The sequence below is a fragment of the Lithobates pipiens genome, unplaced genomic scaffold, assembly GCF_037356315.1.
Source record: "Lithobates pipiens isolate NorthernLeopardFrog02 unplaced genomic scaffold, aLitPip1_a1.2 Scaffold_16, whole genome shotgun sequence".
Lineage (NCBI taxonomy): Eukaryota > Metazoa > Chordata > Amphibia > Anura > Ranidae > Lithobates > Lithobates pipiens.
This window is the reverse complement of record NW_027507748.1, coordinates 276,959,106-276,985,885: the sequence shown is the minus strand read 5'-3', so window position 1 is coordinate 276,985,885 and position 26,780 is coordinate 276,959,106. Positions and strand designations below refer to the sequence as shown.

Sequence of the window (26,780 nt, the reverse complement as noted above, 5' to 3'; positions counted from 1 at the left end):
CACCCACCTCCAGTACCACCGCCACCCACCTCCAGTACCACCATCCCCCTCCAGTACCACCGCCACCCCTCTCCAGGACCGCTACCCCTCTCCAGTACCACCACCCCCCCTTCAGTACCACCACTGCCACCCACCTCCAGTACCACCGCCACCCCTCTCCAGGACCACCATCCCCCTCCAGGACCACTATCCCTCTCCAGGACCACCACGGCCACCCACCTCCAGTGCCACCGCCACCCCTCTCCAGGACCACCACCCCTCTCCGGGACCACTATCCCCCTCCAGTACCACCACCGCCACCCACCTCCAGTACCACCACCAGCCCCCCTCCAGTACCACCACCACCCCTCTCCAGGACCACCATCCCCCTCCAGTACCACCACCGCCACCCACCTCCAGTACCACCACTGCACTAGTGACACAGGTTCCACTCGGGACACAGGCTGCACAGAAATGTTTTACTTTGTTGTACAGTGGAAAAAAATATAGTATCAAAACCATGCTTTTCGGGGGGGGGGGGCCCCTTCCTGATTTCTTGCACCGGGGCCCTGAGGTTTCTAGTTATGCCTCTGACCAGAGCATGTCTAATCAGACTTTTGGCAATCACAGTGGATGCTCACACCTAAGTTTGGGTCACAGCCACTCCACTAGCTCCCACCATCATTCAAGGGAAAGTTGTCTTCCAAAAGGCATTGTTTGATCAGCCCTTTCAGATGGGAAAACAGGGAATGCAGAGCATGCGGTGCAACTCCTATGACAGATAAACGGATCTGTAAAGACTCTTTTCAGGGGTATGTGGACCACGAAAAAGCAGAGGTGGAGCAAGTCACTGATTTAATAAAAAAATAAAAAAAGGAGTAGTTTAGCCGAGTTAATGCACTCAACCCCCTCTCTGTAAGACACTCCTGGTGGCCAGCTGCATACTTTGGATGTAGCTACCCCTGGCCCGTCAACTATGGACCCTGCAGGAGCCACACCAAGACCTAATAGAAGGCGAATGGAAAATGACAGATAAAGCTTCTCCTTAACCACTTACAGACCGGACCATTTTGCTGGTCAAAGACCAGACCCCTTTTTGCGATTCGGCACTGTGTCACTTTAACTGACAATTGCGCGGTCGTGCGACGTGGCTCCCAAACAAAATTGACGTCCTTTTTTTTCCCACAAATAGAGCTTTCTTTTGGTGGTATTTGATCACCTCTGTGGTTTTTATTTTTTGTGCTATAAACAAAAATATAGCGACAATTTTGAAAAAAACGCATTATTTTTTACTTTTTGTTATAATAAATATCCCCCAAAAATATATAAAAAAACATTTTTTTCCCCTCAGTTTAAGCCGATACGTATTCTTCTACACATTTTTGGTAAAAAAAAAAAATCGCAATAAGTGATTGTTGATTGGTTTGCGCAAAAGTTATAGCGTTTACAAAATAGGGATAGTTTTATGGCATTTTTATTAATAATTTTTTATTATTTCTTTTTTTACTAGTAATGGCGGTGATCAGCGATTTTTATTGTGACTGCGACATTGTGGAGGACACATCGGACATTTTTGACACATTTTTTTGGGATCATTGTCATTTCTACAGCAATCACTGCTATATAAATGCATTGATTCCTGTGTAAATGACACTGGCAGTGAAGGGGTTAACCAGTGGGTGGCAGTATAGGCGTTAAGTGTTCCTAGGGGTGTGTTGCTAACTGTGGGGGGGGGGGTTGGGCTTTCATTTAGTGAACACTGATCTCTGCTCCAATCACATGGGAGCAGAGATCAGCGTCACTAGTTGCTAGGCAGAATGGAGAAATGCTGTTTACACGGCACTTCCTCCATTCAGCCGTCCCGTGGACCATCGCGGGTATGCCCGCGGCGATAGAGTCCGCGGGACCCGCGACCGGACTCATGGGGGTCCCGACCGGCACGAGAGCAGTTTTCAAGACAACGAGTGGTCTCTACACCCAGCGGTGTTCAGTTGGATCATGAATCTGCAGAAGCCTCCAGAAATAGACCCGTTCGCCTCCCCAACAAAATCAAAGTTGCCAAGATTTATATCCCGCCTACCTCATTCCAGAGTGGAAGCAGTAGATGCCCTCTCGAGCAAGACGGCATACGAGTTTCCCCCAGACCTTTGATTGAGACGTTTTTGCTCCGATTGATGAGGGAACCTGTCAGAGTGGTGGCGATTCTTCCCTACTGGCCGAGGAGGCCATGGTTCCCCTCGGCAATGAGCCTCAGCATTTGTCCCCCATTCAAGATTCTGGTATTCCCGCAACTGCTCTCACAGGGGAGTTTTATACACCCAGCTCCACACAAGCTGAACCTACATGTTTGGATCTTGAACGGGAAAAATTCCAATCCTTAGCCTGTTCGGCAGGTGTGATTTCAACTCTTCTAAAATCTAGAAAACCCTCCACAAATTAAATTTATTCTAAAATATGGAATAAATTCAAAAAGTTTGCAGAAAACAAGCATTCAGATCCCACAATGCCTTCCACTACAGTAACCTTGGAATTTTTAAAGAAGCTTAGACCTTGGACTCAGTCTAAGTTCACTAAAAGTCCAGGTGGCAGCGATTTCGGCAAGTACCCAGAAAAGATGGGCAGAAGAAGCACTCATCACACAGTTTTTCAAGGCAGTCAAGAAAATTTGTCCACCAGTAAAGCATTCCTTCCTGGCCTGGGATCTGCCTTTTGTTCTGGACTGTAATGGCTCAGCCGTTTATCCCATTAGAAGCCGCTTCACTATGGAACCTGACTCTCAAAATGGTTTTCCAGTTGCAATAACTTCAGGGAGGAGAGCCTTGGAATTGCAAGCCTTAGGAGCAGAAAAAGGAACACCTAGCCTTTTTTCCCGGATAGGGTAGACCTACGGACAGTGCAAGGATTTGTCCCAAAAGTTTCATCCCGAGCCACTCTCTCTGAAGCCTGGGCACTGCCTACTTTTACAGATCCACTTTCAGGGACACTACAAGAGTTGGACATTTCCAAAGTATTAACACGCTACTTGCAGGTCACAAGCCCCTTTAGAGCATCAAATAGACTATTTATACTACCTTGGGGTAGGAATAAAGGGAAGGAAGCCACATCAAGGACTATCGCTTCTTGGATTTGTAAACCAATTCAAAAAGTGTATAGGGTGAGAGGGCTGGATCCACCGGCAGTTAGAGCCCTTTCAATGAGAGCAGTCTCTTCTTCATGGGCAGCAAGGGCAAGTGTGTCATTGGAAACCATTTGCAAAGCAGCCACATGGACGTCTCCAAATACGTTCATGCGTCATTACAGAATTGACCCAGGAGCACTCACTTCAGTGGAGTTTTAAAGAAGGGCGATTGAGTCAACTCTCACATTTCCTTAAATAAAATTTTCTTTTGAAGCATTACCCACCCTGGTGTTAGCCATTTATTTTTATCACAGGTATGCTGACATGGAGGCACCGGGAAAATGGAAAATTGTTTCATACTTACCGTAATTTTCCTTTCCTGGTGCCTATCCATGGCAGCATACATGCCCTCCCATGGTATTCAATATAATTGGAGAATGCTGGGGGGGGGTATGGTTGTCATTTTTATAAGGTAGCAACTATCCTGAGGGGAGGACTCCGGGGGTGGAGCTTATCACAAGTATACTGCCATGGATAGGCACCAGGATAGGAAAATTACAGTAAGTATGAAACAATTTTCAGTTTTTTTTTTTTTTGTTTTTTTTACTAAAGTTGGAGAGTTCAAAATCTGTCTCATGTCTGCAGGGAAACCAGTCAGTGTCTAACCTCAGCTTGTTCAATTAAGCTTTGGCAATAAAACCTGAAAGCTGAGTCATTATGTGTGGGAGTTGTGGTGTTAAAATAAAGGTTTCCTTTACACATGGCTATGTATTTTAATTACATTCTACCCACCATAGCATATTGAAGCAATGTGCTGATTTATTACATTAAAGCCTTAAACCTATTCAGTTTTGACTGCTGTTGCGATCACTTTTATAAAATGTTTGGATGTTCTCTCGAAGATTCATGGTGTGCTGGCTTTGAGTTGCAGCATTTTCAAATTGGGTTCATAGATGGGAATAGAAACCTTCAGAAGTGCTAACTCCTCCCCACCATCTAGAACAATTTTTTTTTGGCTTATTCTGGGTTTTTAGTTGTTAAGGCATACCAGAGGTTTACCTCCAGTTAAAAATTAGAAGCATACTGCCAAGTATACAGTATGCCAAGGTCGTATGTGATCTTCAGTCTAAAAAGGAATGCAATGTCCAGATTAGCAAAAAGCCTAAGATGGTGGGATACATTTGTTGGGAATAGTGTGGCCACAAAAATTGGAACTGATATAGTCATGAAGAAGGGTACAATACAGTAATCTGGCCCTAGTGTTCTTTCCATAGACCATCTTAGAAGTGTTAGAAGTTGTTTATCAATTGTAAATTGGTATTACTTAACCTTCGCAACTCTTTCCAGCTTGGCTTTAATATCTGCAAGCTCCAACTGGGCTTCACGGAGGTTGCTTTTCAGCTTCTCATTTTCATTGTAGGCACTCTCGTATAGCTAAACGAAAAAAAAAAAAAACCTTAAATCATTTATTTGTAAAGAAGAGTGATCAAAGTAGTAGTTTAAACATTGCATAATGCCAAGCTTTCCTCCTTTAGTAAACGGAGAATTTTTTTTTCAGAGTCCAGTTGAAGTGAAGTGCGGCTTATGCCCCATGCACATGAGACATTGGTGCAAACTCTGCTGAATGTATGTTTTTATAAGCTCAAACCGGTGTTTAGAAATGCCCGTTTTGATGCTTTTAGTGGCGCTTTACCGCATTTGCGTCTAGAAGCGTTTATAAGATAACCTGATAAGACCCTCCTCAAGTTCAAAAAACAATTTTTTAACTATTTCAGCCATTTTGTGAGAGCAGAGTGAGTAGCAGCAGCTGTGAGAGCAGCAGTGTACTTGTATTTAGCATGTTACTTGCCACGTCACCTGCCACAAGTTGTGGATTGTCCACTTGCCACGTCACTTGCTACAAGCTGTGGATTGTCCACTTGCCATGTCACTTGCCACATCACCGCCACAAGTTGTGGATTGTCCACTTGCCACGTCACCTGTCACATCACTTGCCACGTCACCTGCCACAAGTTGTGGATTGTCCACTTGCCACGTCACCTGCCACAAGTTGTGGGTCAAATTCCAATTATACTATGGATAACCGCAATGCTAGTGGTGTATTGGATTGGATCAAGGGCTTATTAGGGTATATAAATGGTCTATGAATCATTGCAAGCAATTACAATTGTTTAAAATATTTTTAATGGTTTATCATCATTTGCCATCATTTTTTAAATGTTTAATGTAAAAAAAAAAAAAAATAGGACACCTTTTAAAAGTGCTTATAAACGAAAACGCGGCTAAATGCGGTACTGCCGTTTTGCTGCGTCTGAACCCATTTCAAGGTTAAACCCAACTGCCAAAAAACTAGACTGTGTACATGGACACATAGAACATTGAATAAGTTCAGGGGCAGTTGAAAAAAGTGTTCAACTGCCTCTGAACGGGTGTTTAACCGTGACTCGTGTGCATGGGGTCTTACTGTAATTTTTTGGCAAGGAATAAAGCTGTGGCTGGGCATGATTTTAAATTTGTATTTTTATTTAAAATGCATAACTAAATAAGTTAACCTTTGGAACATGTTACCTGCTCCACCAGGTTTAGGGTGGAATATGTAACATGTTCCTGCATTTGCACCTTCTTCCCTCTTCCCCCCCCCGTGACAATGGGCAGGGACCTTCTCCTCGCATCTGCTGTGACAATTTGACAAGAGCGTAGCTCTACACTGCACGATTAAAGAATTTTAATATTTTACCCCATCATTTCATATTCCAGACATGGTTTGTTTTACCATGCACTTGTGTAAAAAAGTATGTTCTCCTTGTATTGCTTCCTTGTGTTAAATAACTGGTGATCCTGCTAGTCCTCTTGCTTTCCTATTTCAGGCTGACCATACTAAACATGAGAGCACATCCGTCGCAGTGTGCTCAGTTTTCTGATTGTGATGCAAGAACAGCCTGCCTGTCCTCCAGTAGTCTTCAACTTGTGCTGACGTGTCCCCCTGCCCAGCAAAGATCAGCACACTACTGTTTCTCCACCCCACCTCTCCAGGCCCCCTACGCTGCTGAGAACAGAGATGATGTGATCGCTTACAAAAAAAAAATATGAAAAGGGTATTTATATATTTTTTATATAAATTACTGTATGTAGCACTACCACCACAGGGGCTTCAGATGACTGGCTTCCCCATTCCTGCACAGCCAGGCAACAAGCATTTCCAACTTCAATGCAGACACAAGGAACAGTCTTTGAGCTTGGCTTTGTTTACTACTGTAATCAAAGAGATCTCAGATGTATCCAATAATAGCCACTCAAGCTAAAAGCCAATCAGAGGCTCAGGCTGAGAGTGTAGGAACATGGTCCCCCATTCTTGGGAGCTAAAAGTCCACAGGTTAGGAGGCGCAAATTACTTGCCGTGCCGTGGGTGCTGACAACCCACGCTATGCCACTGTATGAGGCTGGATTTTCCGACAATATAATCCAATCGGACCGTATCCGTCGGAATTTCCGACCGTGTGTACAAGGCATTATTCCCTGAGAAATATGCCCTGCCTATAGTAAGTCTGCAGTTTCCTACCATTTCCAGCAGTGTGTCTGCAGTCTCTGACCATCTCCTGTACAATGTCTGCAGTCTCTGACCATCTCCTGTACAATGTCTGCAGTCTCTGACCATCTCCTGTACAATGTCTGCAGTCTCTGACCATCTCCTGTACAATGTCTGCAGTCTCTGACCATCTCCTGTACAATGTCTGCAGTCTCTGACCATCTCCTGTACAATGTCTGCAGTCTCTGACCATCTCCTGTACGATGTCTGCAGTCTCTGACCATCTCCTGTACGATGTCTGCAGTCTCTGACCATCTCCTGTGCGATGTCTGCAGTCTCTGACCATCTCTAGGGATGAGCTTCGTGTTCGAGTCGAACGTACGTTCGACTCGAACATTGGCTGTTCGGGCGTTCGGCGAATTCCGAACGTTTTGGCCGTTCGCGTCAAAATTCGAGTGACGCGCGCGCGGACCATAATGCACTGCGTTGGCGCAGTGCATTGCTGCCCGATGATTGGCCAAGCATGCACTGTGACCCCGCATGCTTGGCCAATCGCAGCGCCGGCAGCGAGGAGAGCCATGATTGGCCACAGGCATCCTGCCTGTGGCCAATCATAGCTCAGGCTGTGTAGTGCACGCCCCACACTATATAAGGCCGCCTTTGAGGCGGCCTCGTGTAGTGTGTTACTTAGCATCTGAAGCAGTGGGTGTTCTGTGTACCTTCAACACAGTACACACCAATCGTTTTTGGCTGATTTCCTATCTTGCTGCTGTGTAGTGGTTGTTGTCTGTGCCCTGACTGCAGTATACACCACTATATTCAGCTCACCTATATAGCTAGTGATCTAGCTTTAACCACTTAACAACTGCCCATTGCCGATTAACGGCTTCAGGGGGGTTGTTTAACTCTGAGAGGCCGTTAATTAACGGCCTCCCAGAATTCTGCTCTCGCGTGCCCCGAGGTGTGCGCACTCGAGAGCATCCGTGACCGCCGGGTCGCATCACGGATCACGGTAAACGGACGCTCATAGCGGCCGTTTACCACGTGATTGCTCCGTCAAATGACGGAGTGATCACTTGGAAACAAACCGGCGTCATGTTATGACGCCTGTTCCTCCCTCCCCTCTCTGTACCGATCGGTACAGCGGAGGGGAAAGAGATCGGTGTCAGCAGCGATGTGGGCTGCATCTGCAGTGCCCACATCGCTGCTCACCGAATTTAACCCCTCAATTCCCTGCCAATACTCTGCAATACCAGTGCATACTCTGCAGTACCCTGCCATTACTCTGCAGTACCCCCCATTACTCTGCAGTAACCCCCAATACTCTGCAGTAACCCCCAATACTCTGCAGTAACCCCCAATACTCTGCAGTAACCCCCAATACTCTGCAGTAACCCCCAATACTCTGCAGTACCCTGCCATTACTCTTTAGTACCCCCCAATACTCTGCAGTACCCTGCTATTACTCTGTAGTACCCCGCCAATACCCCGCCAATACTCTGTAATACCCTGCCATAAATTGCCATACTCAGAGATACCCAGCCATACTCGGTGATACCCTGAAATACCCAGCCATAGACGCCCCCCACCCCTCACCGCCCTCCGGTGCTTCTACCAACTCGCCAGTACGATCAAAGCCAGAATCTTTTTTTTATTTTTTATTTCAGGCTTCCCAGCCTAGAGGTGAGATGTGGGGTCATATTGACCCCCCAGATTTCACTGTAAAGAGAACCTGTCACCCCATATTCCTATTACAAGGGATGTTTACATTTCTTGTAATAGGAATAAAAGTGATCAAAAATATATTTTTGGGGGAAAAAATGTCAAACTAAAATAAAGTAAAATGAACAATAAAAAAATAAAATAAAAATTAAAGCGCCCATGTCCCCATGTGCTCGCATGTGCCACACATGTGAGGTATCGCCGAGAATGTTAGAGCGAGAGCAATAATTCTAGTCCTAGACCTTCTCTGCAACTCAAAACATGTAACCAGTAAAAAAAAAATTAAAGTGTCGCCTATGGGGATTTTTTAAGTAGCGACGTTTGGCGCCATTCCACGGGCATGTGCAATTTTGAAGAGTGACATGTTTGATATCTATTTACTCAGCATAACTTCATCTTTCACTTTATGCAAACATTGGGCTAACAAGTGGTTAATAATAGAGCTTGCAGTCAGTAGTGTTAGGAGATAGTGCGTGCTGTCTGCGTGCTCTGTACCCAGTACATACTGCTATAATATAGGGCAGGCCCCTACTTTCAAACATCCAACTTACAAACATCTCCTACTTGCAAACGCAAGGAGACAGCAGCAAGTGAGATGAAAAAAGATGGACAAAACAAATTATACAGGGGTGATAACCCTTCCCTATGTTTTCCAAAAAGCTTAAAGATAGTTTTTTTGACTGGAGCTACACTTTAAAAATGTACCGGTTGAAAATGACAAACAGATTCAACTTAACACAACAAACCTACACAGTCCCTGTCTTGTTTGCACCGCCTGTATACTGCTGTTCTGAGTATATAGGGCCTGGGGGCCACACGCATTTCCTTTTTTTAATATGGGTACGGGGTTCCCCTTAATATGCGTACAAGACCCAAATAGGCTGGTAATGGGCAGGGAGGGCTACCCATGCCATGTTTCTCAATGATTTTCAACCATATTGCAGGAACCAGATATAACATTAAAACCGCAAGCAGTTTTAAATGGTGTTATTTCAGTTTAATGTCATTTTGTGCAGGGACTGTTCTAAACACGGGAAACACGTGGCACTTCACAGGCATACTACAGACACCCCCCAGGCACCATATTTAAAGGAATATTTCACTTTTTTTTTCACTTTAATCATCATTAAAATCAGTGCTCCCGCCAAAACGGCCGTTTTTAAAACATTTTTTTGCAGTGATCCATGTCCCCTGAGGCAGGAGGCAGGTCCCCAAACCCTTTTTAGGACACTATCTTGCATATTAGCCGTTAAAATTAGCACTTTCCAATTCGAACGTTCGAGTCCCATAGACTTCAATGGGGTTCTAACGTTCGTACCGAACGCGGGGGTCGTTCGCAAGTTCTGGTGCGAACCGAACCGGGGGGTGTTCGGCTCATCCCTAACCATCTCCTGTGCGATGTCTGCAGTCTCTGACCATCTCCTGTGCGATGTCTGCAGTCTCTGACCATCTCCTGTACGATGTCTGCAGTCTTACTGTCTACTGTAGAATCTCTGCACTCTGTACTATGCCTGCAGTTTGACTGTATCCTGTAGTATATTTATCACTAAATATGCACAATCCTTATGTCTGGTTTATTTTTGGCTGCCTGCTCTGCTGTATATAGGTGTTCCTAGTTAGTGATGGCCGAACGGTTCGCCCGGCGGTCGTTTCGCGGCGAATTTCCGACATTCGCGGTCCGCACGTTCGAACGCCTTTTTCCGTCGTTCGCCGCGGCGGACTTACGTGTTTAATGTATACAAGAACTTTAACCTTTGGTGACACGTTTATCATGTGATACAGGACAGCCAATTGAGACATGACAGCACATGGACACTTGTACATTCCCCCTAACCTATAAATACACCCGATCCGGTGGCCATTTTACATTCTTTCTTCTGTTACGATAGGGACAGGTTCCTGTGTGGAGTAGGGAGAGATAAACCACTAGCTATTTGGTACACAAAAGTTCTTTTCAGGACTGGTATAGGTGTTAGGTGTTGATAGGTTTGCTGTGCTGCTGATTCTTGCAGCAGCCTGAGTGTCTTTTGTTAGTTTAGAGAAAGGGAAAGGACGGTGTATGCTACAGGGACAGCCAGATTAGTCTTTCATCATCATCATCATCATCATCATCATCATTAGCTGTTACTATCAAGGTCCACAAAAGAGCTGTTCCAGTAACCACTAATCGTTCTCTTTTTTTGCCAATTTGTATAGGGACAGGAAGGAAGCAGTGTTGTCAGGCAGTGAGGGTAATTTTAAAGACTTGCTGTTATTATTAGTTCCACAAAGGTTCTTTTCAGGACTGGTATCAGTGGTACAGTAATAGGCTTGTACATGTATAATATTCTTTCTTCCAAATATAGAAAGGATATTATACTTGACTGCTGCCCTTCTGCTGCAGTCTGCTAAACATTCACAACTCACTTGTTCCACAAAAGTTCTTATAAGGACTGGTAACTTGGTATAGGGTGCTACGGTACATAGGCTTGAGTGCGGTACAGTCTGCTGTTCTGTAAGGACCGCTATCGGTCCACAATAGATAGGGTTGACGTGCACCACTGCTGACCGCTGCCCTATACTGCAGCAGTCCTTCAGCGGTATAGGGACTGACGTACAGTCTGCTAATCACTAACACACAACCTGCTTGTTCCACAAAAGTTCTTATAAGGACTGGTAACTTGGTATAGGGTGCTACGGTACATAGGCTTGAGTGCGGTACAGTCTGCTGTTCTGTAAGGACCGCTATCGGTCCACAATAGATAGGGTTGACGTGCACCACTGCTGACCGCTGCCCTATACTGCAGCAGTCCTTCAGCGGTATAGGGACTGACGTACAGTCTGCTAAACACTAATACACAACCTGCTTGGTCCACAAAAGTTCTTATAAGGACTGGTAACTTGGTATAGGGTGCTACGGTACATAGGCTTGAGTGCGGTACAGTCTGCTGTTCTGTAAGGACCGCTATCGGTCCACAATAGATAGGGTTGACGTGCACCACTGCTGACCGCTGCCCTATACTGCAGCAGTCCTTCAGCGGTATAGGGACTGACGTACAGTCTGCTAAACACTAATACACAACCTGCTTGGTCCACAAAAGTTCTTATAAGGACTGGTAACTTGGTATAGGGTGCTACGGTACATAGGCTTGAGTGCGGTACAGTCTGCTGTTCTGTAAGGACCGCTATCGGTCCACAATAGATAGGGTTGACGTGCACCACTGCTGACCGCTGCCCTATACTGCAGCAGTCCTTCAGCGGTATAGGGACTGACGTACAGTCTGCTAAACACTAACACACAACCTGCTTGTTCCACAAAAGTTCTTATAAGGACTGGTAACTTGGTATAGGGTGCTACGGTACATAGGCTTGAGTGCGGTACAGTCTGCTGTTCTGTAAGGACCGCTATCGGTCCACAATAGATAGGGTTGACGTGCACCACTGCTGACCGCTGCCCTATACTGCAGCAGTCCTTCAGCGGTATAGGGACTGACGTACAGTCTGCTAAACACTAATACACAACCTGCTTGGTCCACAAAAGTTCTTATAAGGACTGGTAACTTGGTATAGGGTGCTACGGTACATAGGCTTGAGTGCGGTACAGTCTGCTGTTCTGTAAGGACCGCTATCGGTCCACAATAGATAGGGTTGACGTGCACCACTGCTGACCGCTGCCCTATACTGCAGCAGTCCTTCAGCGGTATAGGGACTGACGTACAGTCTGCTAAACACTAATACACAACCTGCTTGGTCCACAAAAGTTCTTATAAGGACTGGTAACTTGGTATAGGGTGCTACGGTACATAGGCTTGAGTGCGGTACAGTCTGCTGTTCTGTAAGGACCGCTATAGGTCCACAATAGATAGGGTTGACGTGCACCACTGCTGACCGCTCACCTATACTGCAGCAGTCCTTCAGCGGTATAGGGACTGACGTACAGTCTGCTAAACACTAATACACAACCTGCTTGGTCCACAAAAGTTCTTATAAGGACTGGTAACTTGGTATAGGGTGCTACGGTACATAGGCTTGAGTGCGGTACAGTCTGCTGTTCTGTAAGGACCGCTATCGGTCCACAATAGATAGGGTTGACGTGCACCACTGCTGACCGCTGCCCTATACTGCAGCAGTCCTTCAGCGGTATAGGGACTGACGTACAGTCTGCTAAACACTAATACACAACCTGCTTGGTCCACAAAAGTTCTTATAAGGACTGGTAACTTGGTATAGGGTGCTACGGTACATAGGCTTGAGTGCGGTACAGTCTGCTGTTCTGTAAGGACCGCTATCGGTCCACAATAGATAGGGTTGACGTGCACCACTGCTGACCGCTGCCCTATACTGCAGCAGTCCTTCAGCGGTATAGGGACTGACGTACAGTCTGCTAAACACTAATACACAACCTGCTTGGTCCACAAAAGTTCTTATAAGGACTGGTAACTTGGTATAGGGTGCTACGGTACATAGGCTTGAGTGCGGTACAGTCTGCTGTTCTGTAAGGACCGCTATCGGTCCACAATAGATAGGGTTGACGTGCACCACTGCTGACCGCTCACCTATACTGCAGCAGTCCTTCAGCGGTATAGGGACTGACGTACAGTCTGCTAATCACTAACACACAACCTGCTTGTTCCACAAAAGTTCTTATAAGGACTGGTAACTTGGTATAGGGTGCTACGGTACATAGGCTTGAGTGCGGTACAGTCTGCTGTTCTGTAAGGACCGCTATCGGTCCACAATAGATAGGGTTGACGTGCACCACTGCTGACCGCTGCCCTATACTGCAGCAGTCCTTCAGCGGTATAGGGACTGACGTACAGTCTGCTAAACACTAACACACAACCTGCTTGTTCCACAAAAGTTCTTATAAGGACTGGTAACTTGGTATAGGGTGCTACGGTACATAGGCTTGAGTGCGGTACAGTCTGCTGTTCTGTAAGGACCGCTATCGGTCCACAATAGATAGGGTTGACGTGCACCACTGCTGACCGCTGCCCTATACTGCAGCAGTCCTTCAGCGGTATAGGGACTGACGTACAGTCTGCTAAACACTAATACACAACCTGCTTGGTCCACAAAAGTTCTTATAAGGACTGGTAACTTGGTATAGGGTGCTACGGTACATAGGCTTGAGTGCGGTACAGTCTGCTGTTCTGTAAGGACCGCTATCGGTCCACAATAGATAGGGTTGACGTGCACCACTGCTGACCGCTCACCTATACTGCAGCAGTCCTTCAGCGGTATAGGGACTGACGTACAGTCTGCTAATCACTAACACACAACCTGCTTGTTCCACAAAAGTTCTTATAAGGACTGGTAACTTGGTATAGGGTGCTACGGTACATAGGCTTGAGTGCGGTACAGTCTGCTGTTCTGTAAGGACCGCTATCGGTCCACAATAGATAGGGTTGACGTGCACCACTGCTGCCCTATACTGCAGCAGTCCTTCAGCGGTATAGGGACTGACGTACAGTCTGCTAAACACTAACACACAACCTGCTTGTTCCACAAAAGTTCTTATAAGGACTGGTAACTTGGTATAGGGTGCTACGGTACATAGGCTTGAGTGCGGTACAGTCTGCTGTTCTGTAAGGACCGCTATCGGTCCACAATAGATAGGGTTGACGTGCACCACTGCTGACCGCTGCCCTATACTGCAGCAGTCCTTCAGCGGTATAGGGACTGACGTACAGTCTGCTAAACACTAATACACAACCTGCTTGGTCCACAAAAGTTCTTATAAGGACTGGTAACTTGGTATAGGGTGCTACGGTACATAGGCTTGAGTGCGGTACAGTCTGCTGTTCTGTAAGGACCGCTATAGGTCCACAATAGATAGGGTTGACGTGCACCACTGCTGACCGCTCACCTATACTGCAGCAGTCCTTCAGCGGTATAGGGACTGACGTACAGTCTGCTAAACACTAATACACAACCTGCTTGGTCCACAAAAGTTCTTATAAGGACTGGTAACTTGGTATAGGGTGCTACGGTACATAGGCTTGAGTGCGGTACAGTCTGCTGTTCTGTAAGGACCGCTATCGGTCCACAATAGATAGGGTTGACGTGCACCACTGCTGACCGCTGCCCTATACTGCAGCAGTCCTTCAGCGGTATAGGGACTGACGTACAGTCTGCTAAACACTAATACACAACCTGCTTGGTCCACAAAAGTTCTTATAAGGACTGGTAACTTGGTATAGGGTGCTACGGTACATAGGCTTGAGTGCGGTACAGTCTGCTGTTCTGTAAGGACCGCTATCGGTCCACAATAGATAGGGTTGACGTGCACCACTGCTGACCGCTGCCCTATACTGCAGCAGTCCTTCAGCGGTATAGGGACTGACGTACAGTCTGCTAAACACTAATACACAACCTGCTTGGTCCACAAAAGTTCTTATAAGGACTGGTAACTTGGTATAGGGTGCTACGGTACATAGGCTTGAGTGCGGTACAGTCTGCTGTTCTGTAAGGACCGCTATCGGTCCACAATAGATAGGGTTGACGTGCACCACTGCTGACCGCTGCCCTATACTGCAGCAGTCCTTCAGCGGTATAGGGACTGACGTACAGTCTGCTAATCACTAACACACAACCTGCTTGTTCCACAAAAGTTCTTATAAGGACTGGTAACTTGGTATAGGGTGCTACGGTACATAGGCTTGAGTGCGGTACAGTCTGCTGTTCTGTAAGGACCGCTATCGGTCCACAATAGATAGGGTTGACGTGCACCACTGCTGACCGCTGCCCTATACTGCAGCAGTCCTTCATCGGTATAGGGACTAAGAGTTTTGTCACAGGGTCATTTAAAAAATGACAGGCAGAGGAAGAGGCAGGCCCTTCCGCAGGGGTGGTAGGGGTAGGGCAGGAGCAACAGGCTTGAGCCAAAGTGGGAAGTTGCAGAAGGTGCGTTCAATTACTTTAAAGGATGCACCAGACTTGGTTGAGTGGCTCGCTCAGCCTTACTCTTCTGCACCCTCCTCATCCTCTCGATCTGCACCCTCTTCTTCACTCTCTGCTATGTGCACCCCCAAAGACACTACCACCAACAACACGACCACCACCACCACCACCACATACCTTCCGCTTGAGTCACTGGAATTATTTTCCGATCCATATCAAGAGGACATTTCTGATGCGCAGCCACTCTTGGTATTGGATCAGGAAGAGGAGGTAGCAACAAGCGCTACTCAGCAGTCTGACGCCAGTACCCAGATCAGCCCAAGGAGGAGGTTGGTCCCCGGTGTTGCTGCCTACTCCGAGATCTCTACTTATAGCGGTGGGGAAGGTGACGTTGATGATGACGTGTCTAGTGATGTCACGTGGGTGCCCACAAGAGAGGAAGAGGAGGGGAGTTCAGAGGGAGATATGGACCAGCAGATAGGGAGGAGAAGCAGCAATGACTTACATTGCACAGCAGGGACAAAGCAGACTGCAAATGTATCAGGAGCGAGTCATCGACCATGTACGGTCACATCTGGCGCTCCCAGGACACCGGCACATGGCTCCGCAGTGTGGGCTTTTTTTAACCTGTCCGCTGCTGACAATAGCGTTGCCATCTGCAATCTTTGCAGTCAACGCGTTAGTCGCGGTAAGCCCAATACTCACCTAGGGACGACCGCCTTAAGAAGGCACATGAGCAGCCATCACCGAGCCCAGTGGGAGCAACGGAACACACAAAGCCACACTGCAGGCTCTCACCGTCCAGCCTCGTCTTCTACTTCTCCTTCTCCTCTCTCCTCACAATTGTCCTCCACTCCACCTTCCATCACGCCAAGCTCACATTTTTCTGCAAAAAGGCAGGCTTCCGTGGGCCTAATGTTTGAGCGTAAAAAAATGATGACGCCGGATAACCCTCTTGCCCAACGGTTGGCGGCTGGCTTGTCAGAACTCATAGCCCGCCAACTACTGCCATATAAACTGGTGGACTCGGAGGCCTTTCGCAAATTTGTGGCCATTGGAACACCACAATGGAAGGTCCCAGGAAGGAAGTATTTCTCAGAGAAGGGCATCCCAGAGCTATATGGCCATGTTCAGCGGCAAGTGAATGTATCTCTGGCACACAGTGTCGGTGCCAAGATACATCTGACCACAGACACGTGGTCTAGCAAACACGGGCAGGGAAGGTATATCAGTTTTACTGCCCACTGGGTGAACCTTCTGACGGCCGTCAAGCATGTAACCCGTGGCACCCGTGTAGATTTGGTTTTACCGCCACGGATTGCATGCAGGCCTGACTCTTCTTCTCCTCCTCCTACTCCATCCTCCTCCCTCTCCTCCTCAGCTGCCTCCTCCTTTTCCGCTGCTAGCGTCTCTTCCACTGCACCGCCCAAGCTCCCCAGAACCTATTCCACATGCCAGGTGAGACGTTGCCATGCCGTGCTGCGTCTGTTGTGCCTGGAAGCAAAGAGCCACACTGGCCCGGCACTCCTTTCAGCTTTGCGTTCACAGGCAGATGAGTGGCTAACACCGCTCAATTTGACAGTTGGTAAAGTGGTGTGTGACAACGGTGCCAATCTGCTTAGCGCATTGAAACAGGGCAAAATCACGCACGTGCCGTGCATGGCACACGTCTTAAACTTGGTCGTGCAGCGATTCCTTGTCAAATACCCTGGGGTCCAGGACATCTTGCGGCAGGCAAGGAAAATCTCGGCCCATTTCAGAAGATCTTACACGGCCATGGCTCGCCTTGCTGACATTCAGCGGCGACACCATCTGCCGGTCAGACGTCTTATTTGCGATTGCCCGACGCGATGGAACTCAACCTTCTATATGCTTGATAGGCTGCTCCAGCAGAAACGTGCAGTTAACGTCTACCTGTATGAACTCTGCGAAAGAAACGGTTCTGGGGAGCTGGGTTTTTTTTCACCGCGCCAGTGGCTGCTCATGCGCGACACATGCAGACTTCTGCGGCCATTTGAGGAGATCACCAAACTGGTCAGTCGCAGCCATGGCGCCATCAGTGACATGGTACCTTATGCCTTCTTTCTGGAGCGTGCATTGCGTCGTGTCATTGATCAGGCTGTGGAGGAGCAGGAGCGGGAAGATGAGGAAGTCGCAATGCTGGATGAATTCCCAGGGGGGGCTACTCTATCTGAGACAAGTCAACAACAGGAGTCTGATGAGGAGTCAGAGGAGGATGGTGCCGGGGCGGATGAGCAGGAGCAAGAAGAGCATGCTTTAAACCTTTCTGGGATCCCTGTTGTGCGAGGATGGGGAGAGGAGAATGAAGAGGACGACATTATCCTGGATGATGAGCAGGAGCCAGGCCACCACACCGCTTCCACTTTAGTGCAAATGGGGGCCTTCATGCTCCAGTGTTTTAATAGGGACCCCCGTATAAAAAGCATGAGGGTCAAGGACCAGTACTGGGTGGCAACGTACTTAGACCCCCGGTACAAACACAAAATGGCGGAAATGTTACCGCCGTCGCAGAGGGCTGTCAGAATGCAGCACTTCCAGGCCTTGCTTCGAGAAATGCTGCATTCTGCTTTTGCGTGCGCTGGCAGAGGAGCAATTCCCACTCCCAGAGAAGGATTTGCGGGTACCAATCCAACAGCGCCTGCAAGAAGAGGCCGGTTTGAAGATGTGTTGGTGACTTCGGATATGAGGTCATTCTTTCAGCCGACCCATCGACAGGTGTCATCCGGATCCAGCATCAGGGAACGCCTAGACCGTCAGGTGTCCGACTACATTGGGTTAACGGCCGATGTGGACGCTCTGAGGAGTGATGAACCCCTAGACTACTGGGTGGGCAGGCTTGACCTCTGGCCAGAGCTTGCCCAATTTGCAATCGAACTGTTGGCTTGCCCCTCATCCAGTGTCCTGTCCGAAAGGACGTTCAGCGCAGCAGGGGGGATTGTGACCGATAAGCGTACTCGCCTAGCTCACCACAGTGTTAACTACCTCACATTTCTAAAAATGAATGAGGCATGGATCTCGGAGGAATTCAACACATGTGACCAGTAGACCATGTATATGTCTATAAACTATTTTTTTAATCAAGCACACAGACCTTCTTAATTCATTTGGCTCACTTCCTTGACCCAAAAAAGCACACCGTACTATATGCCCCTACCCTCCTCTTTGAAGAGGTTGAGCGGTGTCATATTTCTACTGGGGCTGCTTATGATATCCCTGTGCTGTGCTGACTTCCTCCTGGGGGTTCTTATTATGAAGGGATCACACTATCCCTGTGCTGTGCTGACTTCCTCCTGGGGGTTCTTATTATGAGGGGATCACACCATCCCTGTGCTGTGCTGACTTCCTCCTGGGGCTGCTTACGGTGCTGCTGTCAGCGCTGTATGTCACGGTGCTGCTGTCAGCGCTGTATGTCACGGTGCTGCTGTCAGCGCTGTATGTCACGGTGCTGCTGTCAGCGCTGTATGTCACGGTGCTGCTGTCAGCGCTGTATGTCACGGTGCTGCTGTCAGCGCTGTATGTCACGGTGCTGCTGTCAGCGCTGTATGTCACGGTGCTGCTGTCAGCGCTGTATGTCACGGTGCTGCTGTCAGCGCTGTATGTCACGGTGCTGCTGTCAGCGCTGTATGTCACGGTGCTGCTGTCAGTGCTCTGTATTACGGTGCTGCTGTCAGATGCCTCTATCACGGTGCATGTGTCATTCCGGTATGTCACGCTGCTGGTGATCATCTCCTGCACCCTCTTCTTTGCCTACCCTGGTCCCTGACCTTCCCTCTCCTCCATTGCCTTCATTAGCTCCATAGTCCTGAATTGTTAGAACAATTTCCCAAATAAAATAAAAATGCTTGTAGTTATCGATCCCAAATTCACCTCATACATGTATTATGTCATTGTCCAGATGGTGGGACTACGTTTTACCCCCTAATAATTACCACGTGGCCGCAAATTCGACATGAAGGTTTGCAAAGTTCGCCTCCCATTGAAGTCAATGGGGCCCGCGGCGAACGTTCGGTTTCGCGAACGTTTGGGTCCGTTCGCATTTCGCGTTCGCGAAACGTCCCGTCGGAAGTTCGTCCATCACTATTCCTAGTTATTTGTAACCCAAGTCTCTGATTGGCTGCCCGCAGCCTTATATTATTGGTTGATACTGAGAAGATATCTCTTTGACTACTGTAATCAAAGAGATCTCAGATGTATCCAATAATAGCCACTCAAGCTAAAAGCCAATCGGAGGCTCAGGCTGAGAGTGTAGGAACATGGTCCCCCATTCTTGGGAGCTAAAAGTCCACAGGTTAGGAGGTGCAAATTACTTGCCGTGCCGCGGGTGCTGACAACCCACGCTATGCCACTGTATGAGGCTGAATATAGATTTGCCTACATTGACACTAATAGCACAGTTGTTTTACAAAGCAAGAGTTCATTTATACATTAAGATAAAGGAATTTTAAAGAGGAAGTAAACCCCGATGGGTTTACTTCCTCTTTCATTTCCTGCAAAGGCAAAGCATAATGGACTACTATGCATCGCATAGTAGCCCATTATGTGTCACTTACCTGACACAGGAGTCAGCGATGTCACCGCTGTCCCCTGTAGTCCGGCGCATCCATCTTTTCGGTGGGGTCTCGCAGCTCCGCTGCTGTCATTCGGCGCATGCGCACGGGAGCCGACACGCGCGGCAGCTCCGTTGTTGGAAATGCCGCACTCAGTGCGCCTGCGCGCTGCTGCGCCGTAGACAGCGGTGCCTGTCTTCGGGCAAATATCTCCTAAACCGTATAGGTTTAGGAGATATTTCTTGGACCTACAGGTAAGCCTTAATCTAGGCTTACCTGTAGGTCAAAGTGGTTTGTAAGGGTTTACAACCACTTTAACTTGTCTGTAAATTCCATACCTTAGAGTACAATACAGGACAAATACCATACTTCATTCTGTTTAGTTTTTAGCAAACAATGCAAACCAAACAAAGTCTTATTGAGTGAAGTAGGGTTCTAGTAGTATGCCCAGGGGGTCTGTCCAGCAAAGCTTTGTCCATCTTCAATCATCTGAATGTAGCAGACTAGAACCCAGGGTCTATAAATGTCCAGCCTGTGCCCTGTAGCGTACTGAAAAATATGGACTTTACAGGCAAGTCAAATATCTTTTTTCCTTGTGTTTTATTTAAATGGTGAAAGGTCTGAGGGATAAAACATATCAAGAGTGACTTCAGGAACTTAATATGTACAGTCTGAAGGAAAAGAGGAGACATGATTGAAACCTTCGAATACATCAAGAGGGGTAAATAAGTTTCAAGAGAGCAATATTTTCAATATGAAACCAAGATCAAGAACACAGGGACATGACCTCAAACTGGAGGAACGTTCAAAACGAATCCTTAGAAAGTAAGTAAACAGTAAGTGGTTTTAAACATGCATGGGACAAACCTAGATCTATACTCAGACAAGGAAGTTAAAACCGAAAAAAAAAAAAAAAAATGGGCACACTCGATGGACCAATTGGTCTTTTTCTGCCGACACTTCTATGGATTCTATGTATTTTACATATTGCACCTTTCATATACTCTGCATTGCTTGCTCTAAAATTGAGGACTCACAGGGCAGTTATTATAGGGGAGGTGACCAGTGGACATGTCCCAAAAAGCTTGCCAGAGTCAATTATCTGAAGTCATAATCATTTATCCTAGGGTCTATATGTCCAGGGGCCAGCCACTCTATTGCATCACACTGCAGAGCTAAGCAATTGCAGAGCGCTGCTGACTCTCCACATATTTTTAAAAGTTCTTTGGTGTGGGCCTTTGACATGTGTGCAGCAGATCGCACTATTGCCGTTTGCAACATATGTCTGAAGTGTATCAAGTGTGGCCAAAACAGCAGCTGCTTGGGCACCACATGCTTGACCAGACATATGACGACCACCCATGCAGTCCATTGGCAATAGCACTTAAAAGACCCACATCAAAGAACAAGGCAGACCTCTCCTTGCTCTTCATCAGCTGGGATCTTCAACCCCACTATACCTCCAGTCCTCTCAGAAACTCGCACTGAGGGGAATGAAGGTATAGCAATAGATGTCCCAAGTACTTTCAGCCAATCTGCTATCAGTACACCTCCATCTAATTTTAGCAGGAAACTTTCCCTACCCCAGTTGCTAAACAGTCAAAAGAAATTCGGTCCCAGCCATCCACATGCTCAGCATCCAAATGCCAGCATGACCAAATTGCTAGCACTGCAACCGTTTCCTTTTCAGCTGGTATACTCTGCTCCATTTCGTGAATTTGTGGAATGTGCGATACCTCAGTGGCAGGTTCCCAAACCCCATTTCGGCTCTCTACCAGTATGTGGAAGGCAATGTCTTGGCCTTGTTGGACAGGGCAGTCAGCAGTAAGGTGCATATCACCGCTGACTCATGGTCCAGCAGGCATGGACAGGGATGTTGCCTTAATTTTACAGCGCATTGGGTAACTGGGAAGGATGCAGGACAGGGTTGCAGCGATGCAGGACAGGGTTCAGTATTGTTGGGGCTTGTTGCGCCACCATGCCTCCAAAATGCTAGTAGTGGTGATTCTGCCACAGCTCTCTCCTCCACCCCTCCTCCTCTATGGCCTCTTCCTCTGCAGATTTCTCCTCTGAACCAGGAGGCGCTCCGTAGGTGGTCAAGAAGCTACACAAGCACTCAGGCAAAAAGATGCCATGCAGTGCTTGAGTTGGTCTGCTTAGGGGACAGGAGCCACACTGGGACAGAGAGCCTATCAGCTCTGCAGGGGCAGGCGCCACACCAACTTCAGCCAGGAATGGTTGTATGCGACAATGGCACCAACCTCCTCCTCCCTCCGACAGGGACACTTGACCCATTTTCCCCCCGTTTGGCTCACATCCTGAATTTGATGGTGCAGTGCTTCTTGAGCAGGTATCCGAGCTTACAGGATCTCCTGAGGCAGGCCAGGAAAGTCTATGGTAATTTCTGCCAGTCATATAATGCCAGTGCTCGGCTGGCTGGCATTCAAAGAGAATGCAACCGCCCAAGAACCGCCTCATTTGTGACATGCTCACCAGGTGGAACTCAAAGTTGGCAATGCTGCAGCAGCTGCGCACGCAACAGAGGGCCATCAATGAGTACCTATGTGAGCACAGCACCAGGAAAGGGTCAGGGGAGCTTGGCTTTTTTTCGCCACAATAGTGACTACTGATCAAGGATGCATGCACAGTCCTGTCACCATTTGATGAGGCCACAAGGATAATGAGCAGTCACAGTGCATGCAGTAATACTGTCCCTCTTGTCTTCCTGTTGGAGCACATACTTCGTGGAATAATGGACAGGGCCCTTGAGGCAGAACAGAGAGAGGAAGAGAAGATGGACACTCAGCATCAGCAGCAGTCTTCAAGGGATAGTTTTCAGTCCCCAGAAACCCATGGAGTTGTATGTGGCTGGGAGGAGGTGGTTGAGGATCATGTGATCCTTAGTGACCCAGAGGACTCAGGCTTGAATGCCTCTGCAAACCTTTGCTGCATGGCCTCCCTTAACCTGCAAAGCCTGCGAAAGGACCCTAGGATGTGTCGGTATTAAGGAGAGGGATCATTACTGGCTGGCAATCCTTCTGCAACCTTACCCTTGTAAAGTAGATCAAGAACTTATCCAGCCTTCGCAGAGGGAGCAGAGGATGAAACATCTTCGGAAGGCCTTGCAGAAAGGTTTGTGCAATGCATTTCCAGAGCCTGGGAGGTTACAATTTCCTGGTGCTATACAAAATGTTGCTGAGGCTTCGTTTCAGTCACAGAAAGAGCGGTGGAGAAGGTGGTGGCTGACCGATGCCTTCAGACAAGTCTTCAGTCCTCAGTGCCCAGGTCTGATCGGTTCCAGCAACTATGGCCAGCGTCTGAATTACATGGTGCAGAAATATATAGGGGCTAGAGCAGACTTGGAGACCTTTCCAACAGAACATCCACTGGGTTACTGGGTCTTGAGGATGGACCACTGGCCAGAGCTTGCTCAATATGCAATTGAGCTACTGGCCTGTTCTGCATCCAGCGTTCTTTCTGAAAGCACAGTCAGTGCTGCTGGAGGGTTTGTAACCGATCACAGAGTACACCTGTCCACAGTTAATCAGCTCACATTCATAAAAATGAATCCATCTTGGATCACCAGCTACAAAGTACCCGATGCTGATGTAACAGATCGATTTTTCTATGGATGTGGGATCGCTTGAAGGCTGCATGTGCTGAGTGACTATCCTATTCTTCCTTAATCTTAATGATGATAGCTTCTAGGAATATTTTCGGTTCAGGGAACCACCACCACTGCCTAAGGCCCAATTTTTATGCCCCTGTTTAACAGGGACATGTAATTACAATTTTTTATCTATTATTTGACAACAGGGCCTGTTCCTGTGCTCAACAAAAAGTATCTGAGGCTTTACAGTGTTGTGCCACCACTACCACCTCCTAAGGCCCAATATTTCTGCAATTACAATTCTTGATATAATATTTTACAGCAGGGCCTGTTCCATCGCCCACCAAGATTAACTGTGAGCTTACAGTGTTCTGGTACCACCAACACCTAAGGCCATATTTTCTGCAGAATGTATAGGGCAGGCTGTATAGTATATACAGGTGGTCCCCTATTTTCAAACATCCGACTTACAAATGACTTCTCCTTACAAACGGAGGGAGACAACAGGAAGCGAGAGGAAATCTAACCCTAGGAAGGGAAATTCTCTCCTGTAAGCCCTTGTACACACGGTCGGACATTCCGACAACCAAATCCGTCGGATTTTGTCTGACGGATTTTGTCCGAAACTGTTGCATACACATGGTCGGACAAAGTTGTCGGAAAATCCGATTGTTCAGAACGTGACGATGTTATTTCGTTACAACGGGACTACCATCAGGCTAGTAGCCAATAGCTTTGATGAAGGAATTTGATCTGAGCATGCGTGCCACTTTGTCCGATCGGAATTCTCTACATATGATCGGAGTATGTTCGATCGGAGCATTTTGTCTGAAAATTTTACCAACAAGTTGGAAAACTTGGTCCGTCGGATACTCCGACGGAAACAGTCCGATGGAGACCACACACAGTCGGAATATCCGACAAAATGGTGTGATCGGACAAATTCAGTCGGAATCTCCGACCGCGTGTACAAAGGCTTAGAGTTAATAAGGGAAAAAAAGGTGTCTCCACTGATGCTATACCACCAATTCTCGTTTCCCTAATAACCCAAAATTTTCAAAATCCAATTCTCACTGGGACAGAAAGTGAGGTGAAATCTTCTGAACAGGGGCACAGACAGCAAAGCAAATGTTACAGGGGTGATGATAACCCCTCCCTATGTTAGCCAAAAAGCTTAAAAATTGATTTTTTGGCTGGAGCTACTTACAAAATGTACCTGTTCCGAATTACAGATTCAACTTAAAGCGGGAGACCCGCTAAAAAATTTTTTTTTTAAGTCCGCAGCTACAAATACTGCAGCTGCTGACTTTTAAAATAAGGACACTCCCAGGGTCCAGCGATGTCGGCACCCGAGACTGAACCATCCCTCGGATGCTGCCACCGCCATCTTCGCTATGGGAATCAGGAAATTAAGTCTTGCAACTTTACTTCCTGGTTCCCCACTGCGCATGCGCGAGTCGCGCAGTGCAATGTAAATGGTCCGTGCTGTCTCTGGGACCCGTGTTTGTCCCAGCAGACAGTCTGGGACAAACAGGGCATAGAGGCATAGACTCCCGTGGGAGTCTATGCCTGGAAGTGGGTGCAAATACCTGTCTTAGACAGGTATCTGCACCCCCCTGAAAGGTGCCAAATGTGACACTGGAGGGGGGAGGGTTCAGAAAAGCGGAGGTTCAATTTTTGTGTCAACCTCTGCTTTAAGAACAAACCTACAGTCTCCATCTTCTTTGTAACCCGGGGACCGCCTGTATACTGCTTCTGATCAGAGTATATAGGGCCTGGGTTCCCCACAATTTTTTAAAATTTGGGTGCGGGATTCCCCTTAATATCCCATACCAGACCCAAAGGGCCTGGTAATGGGCTGGGGGGCAACATTACATTACAGCCGCAAGCAGTTTTAAATGACTTTTATTCCTTTAGAAATGTCATTTTGTGCAGGGACTGTTCTAAACACGGGAAAAATTTGCCACTTTACAGACAGACATACTATAGACACCTCCCAGGCACAATATTTAAAGCAATATTTCTCTTTTAAAATCCCTGCTCCCGAAAAAAAAATTTTTGCAATGATTCATGTCCCCTGGGGCAGGACCCGGGTCCCCAAACACTTTTTATGACAATAACTTGCATATAAGCCTTTAAAATTGGCACTTTTGATTTTTCACGTCTGAGTCCCATAGACTTTAACCGGGTTTGCAAAATTTTTGGTCTGTTTGCATGTGAGGTGAGGTTTGCATCTAGGTGAGGTTGGAAAAAGAAAGTACATCCTGTCCAACCCATGTGTGAAATTTATATGTCAGGATTACATTGTATATACCTGTATGTTGTGGTCGTTCAGGTGCTTATCTAATAGTTTCTCGAAACTATCAATGCCCCCCGCTGAAGGGAATTCCACATCCTTGCCGCTCTTAGAGTAAAGAACCCTCTACGTGTTTTAAGGTTAAACCTATTTTCTTCTAATTTTAATGAGTGGCCACAAGTTTTGTTAAACTCCCTTCTGCGAAAAAGTTTTTTCCCTACTGTGGGGTCACCAGTATGGTGGCATTTGTATATTGAAATCATATCCCCGCTCAAGCGTAAAAATTTCAGTGCTCCCAACCTTTCCTCATAACTAATAGCCTTTATTAGCTTTGTTCCCTTCTTTGTACTCGCTCCATTTCCAGTACATCCTTCCTGAGGACTGGGGTCCAGAACTGCACAGCATAGTCCAGGTGCGGCCAGACCAGAGTTTTGTAGAGGGAGAGAGTTATTGTTTTATCACTGGAATGAATCACCTTTTTAATGTATGCCAATATTCTGTTTGCTTTGTTAGCAGCAGCTTAGCATTGCTGAGCCTATCTACTAGAACCCCCAGGTCCTTTTCCATCCTAGATTCCCCCAGTGTATAGATTGCATTCATATTTTTTGACACCCAAATGCATTATTTTACATTTTACATTTTCTACATTGGACCTCATTTGCCATGTAGTACCCCATTAATTTGTTCAGATCTTTTTGCAATGTTTCCACATCCTGCGGAGATGTTATTGCCCTGCTTAGCATAGCATCGTCCACAAACACAGAGATTGGACTGTTTATACCATCCTCCAGCTCGTTTATGAACAAATTAAATAGGATTGGGCCCATCACAGAACCCTGGAGGACCCTACTACCCACTCCGAGTACTCACCATTTATCGCCACCCTCTGGACTGATTAGGTTGACATGCCAATTAGTAATGCATTGCATATTCACTGCATCAGAAGTATGTAGTCGAAATCTATCTTTTTCTGTAAAACCACTGTATGCAGTTGTTTTTTCACAACAAAATTAAAGAGATTTCAGTATTGATTCTGAATACAGAGCTTCCACAATTTGAATAACATACTGTACAAAATG

General features: G+C 47.1%; 1 protein-coding gene across 6 annotated transcripts in view; it reads right to left on the bottom strand.

Annotated features, from left to right (window-relative positions):
- LOC143982594 (protein phosphatase 1 regulatory subunit 12B-like) overlaps positions 1-26,780 on the bottom strand; it is a 121,868-nt gene that overhangs the window by 30,124 nt on the left and 64,964 nt on the right. For all 6 annotated transcript variants that reach the window (XR_013274486.1, XM_077481456.1, XM_077481458.1 and 3 more), the window contains exon 4: positions 4,427-4,531. Coding sequence is in view for 5 of the 6 variants with exons in the window: in XM_077481456.1 (XP_077337582.1) it covers positions 4,427-4,531 (105 nt within the window). In the remaining variant the exon portion in view is untranslated. The remainder of the gene's footprint in view (positions 1-4,426; positions 4,532-26,780) is intronic.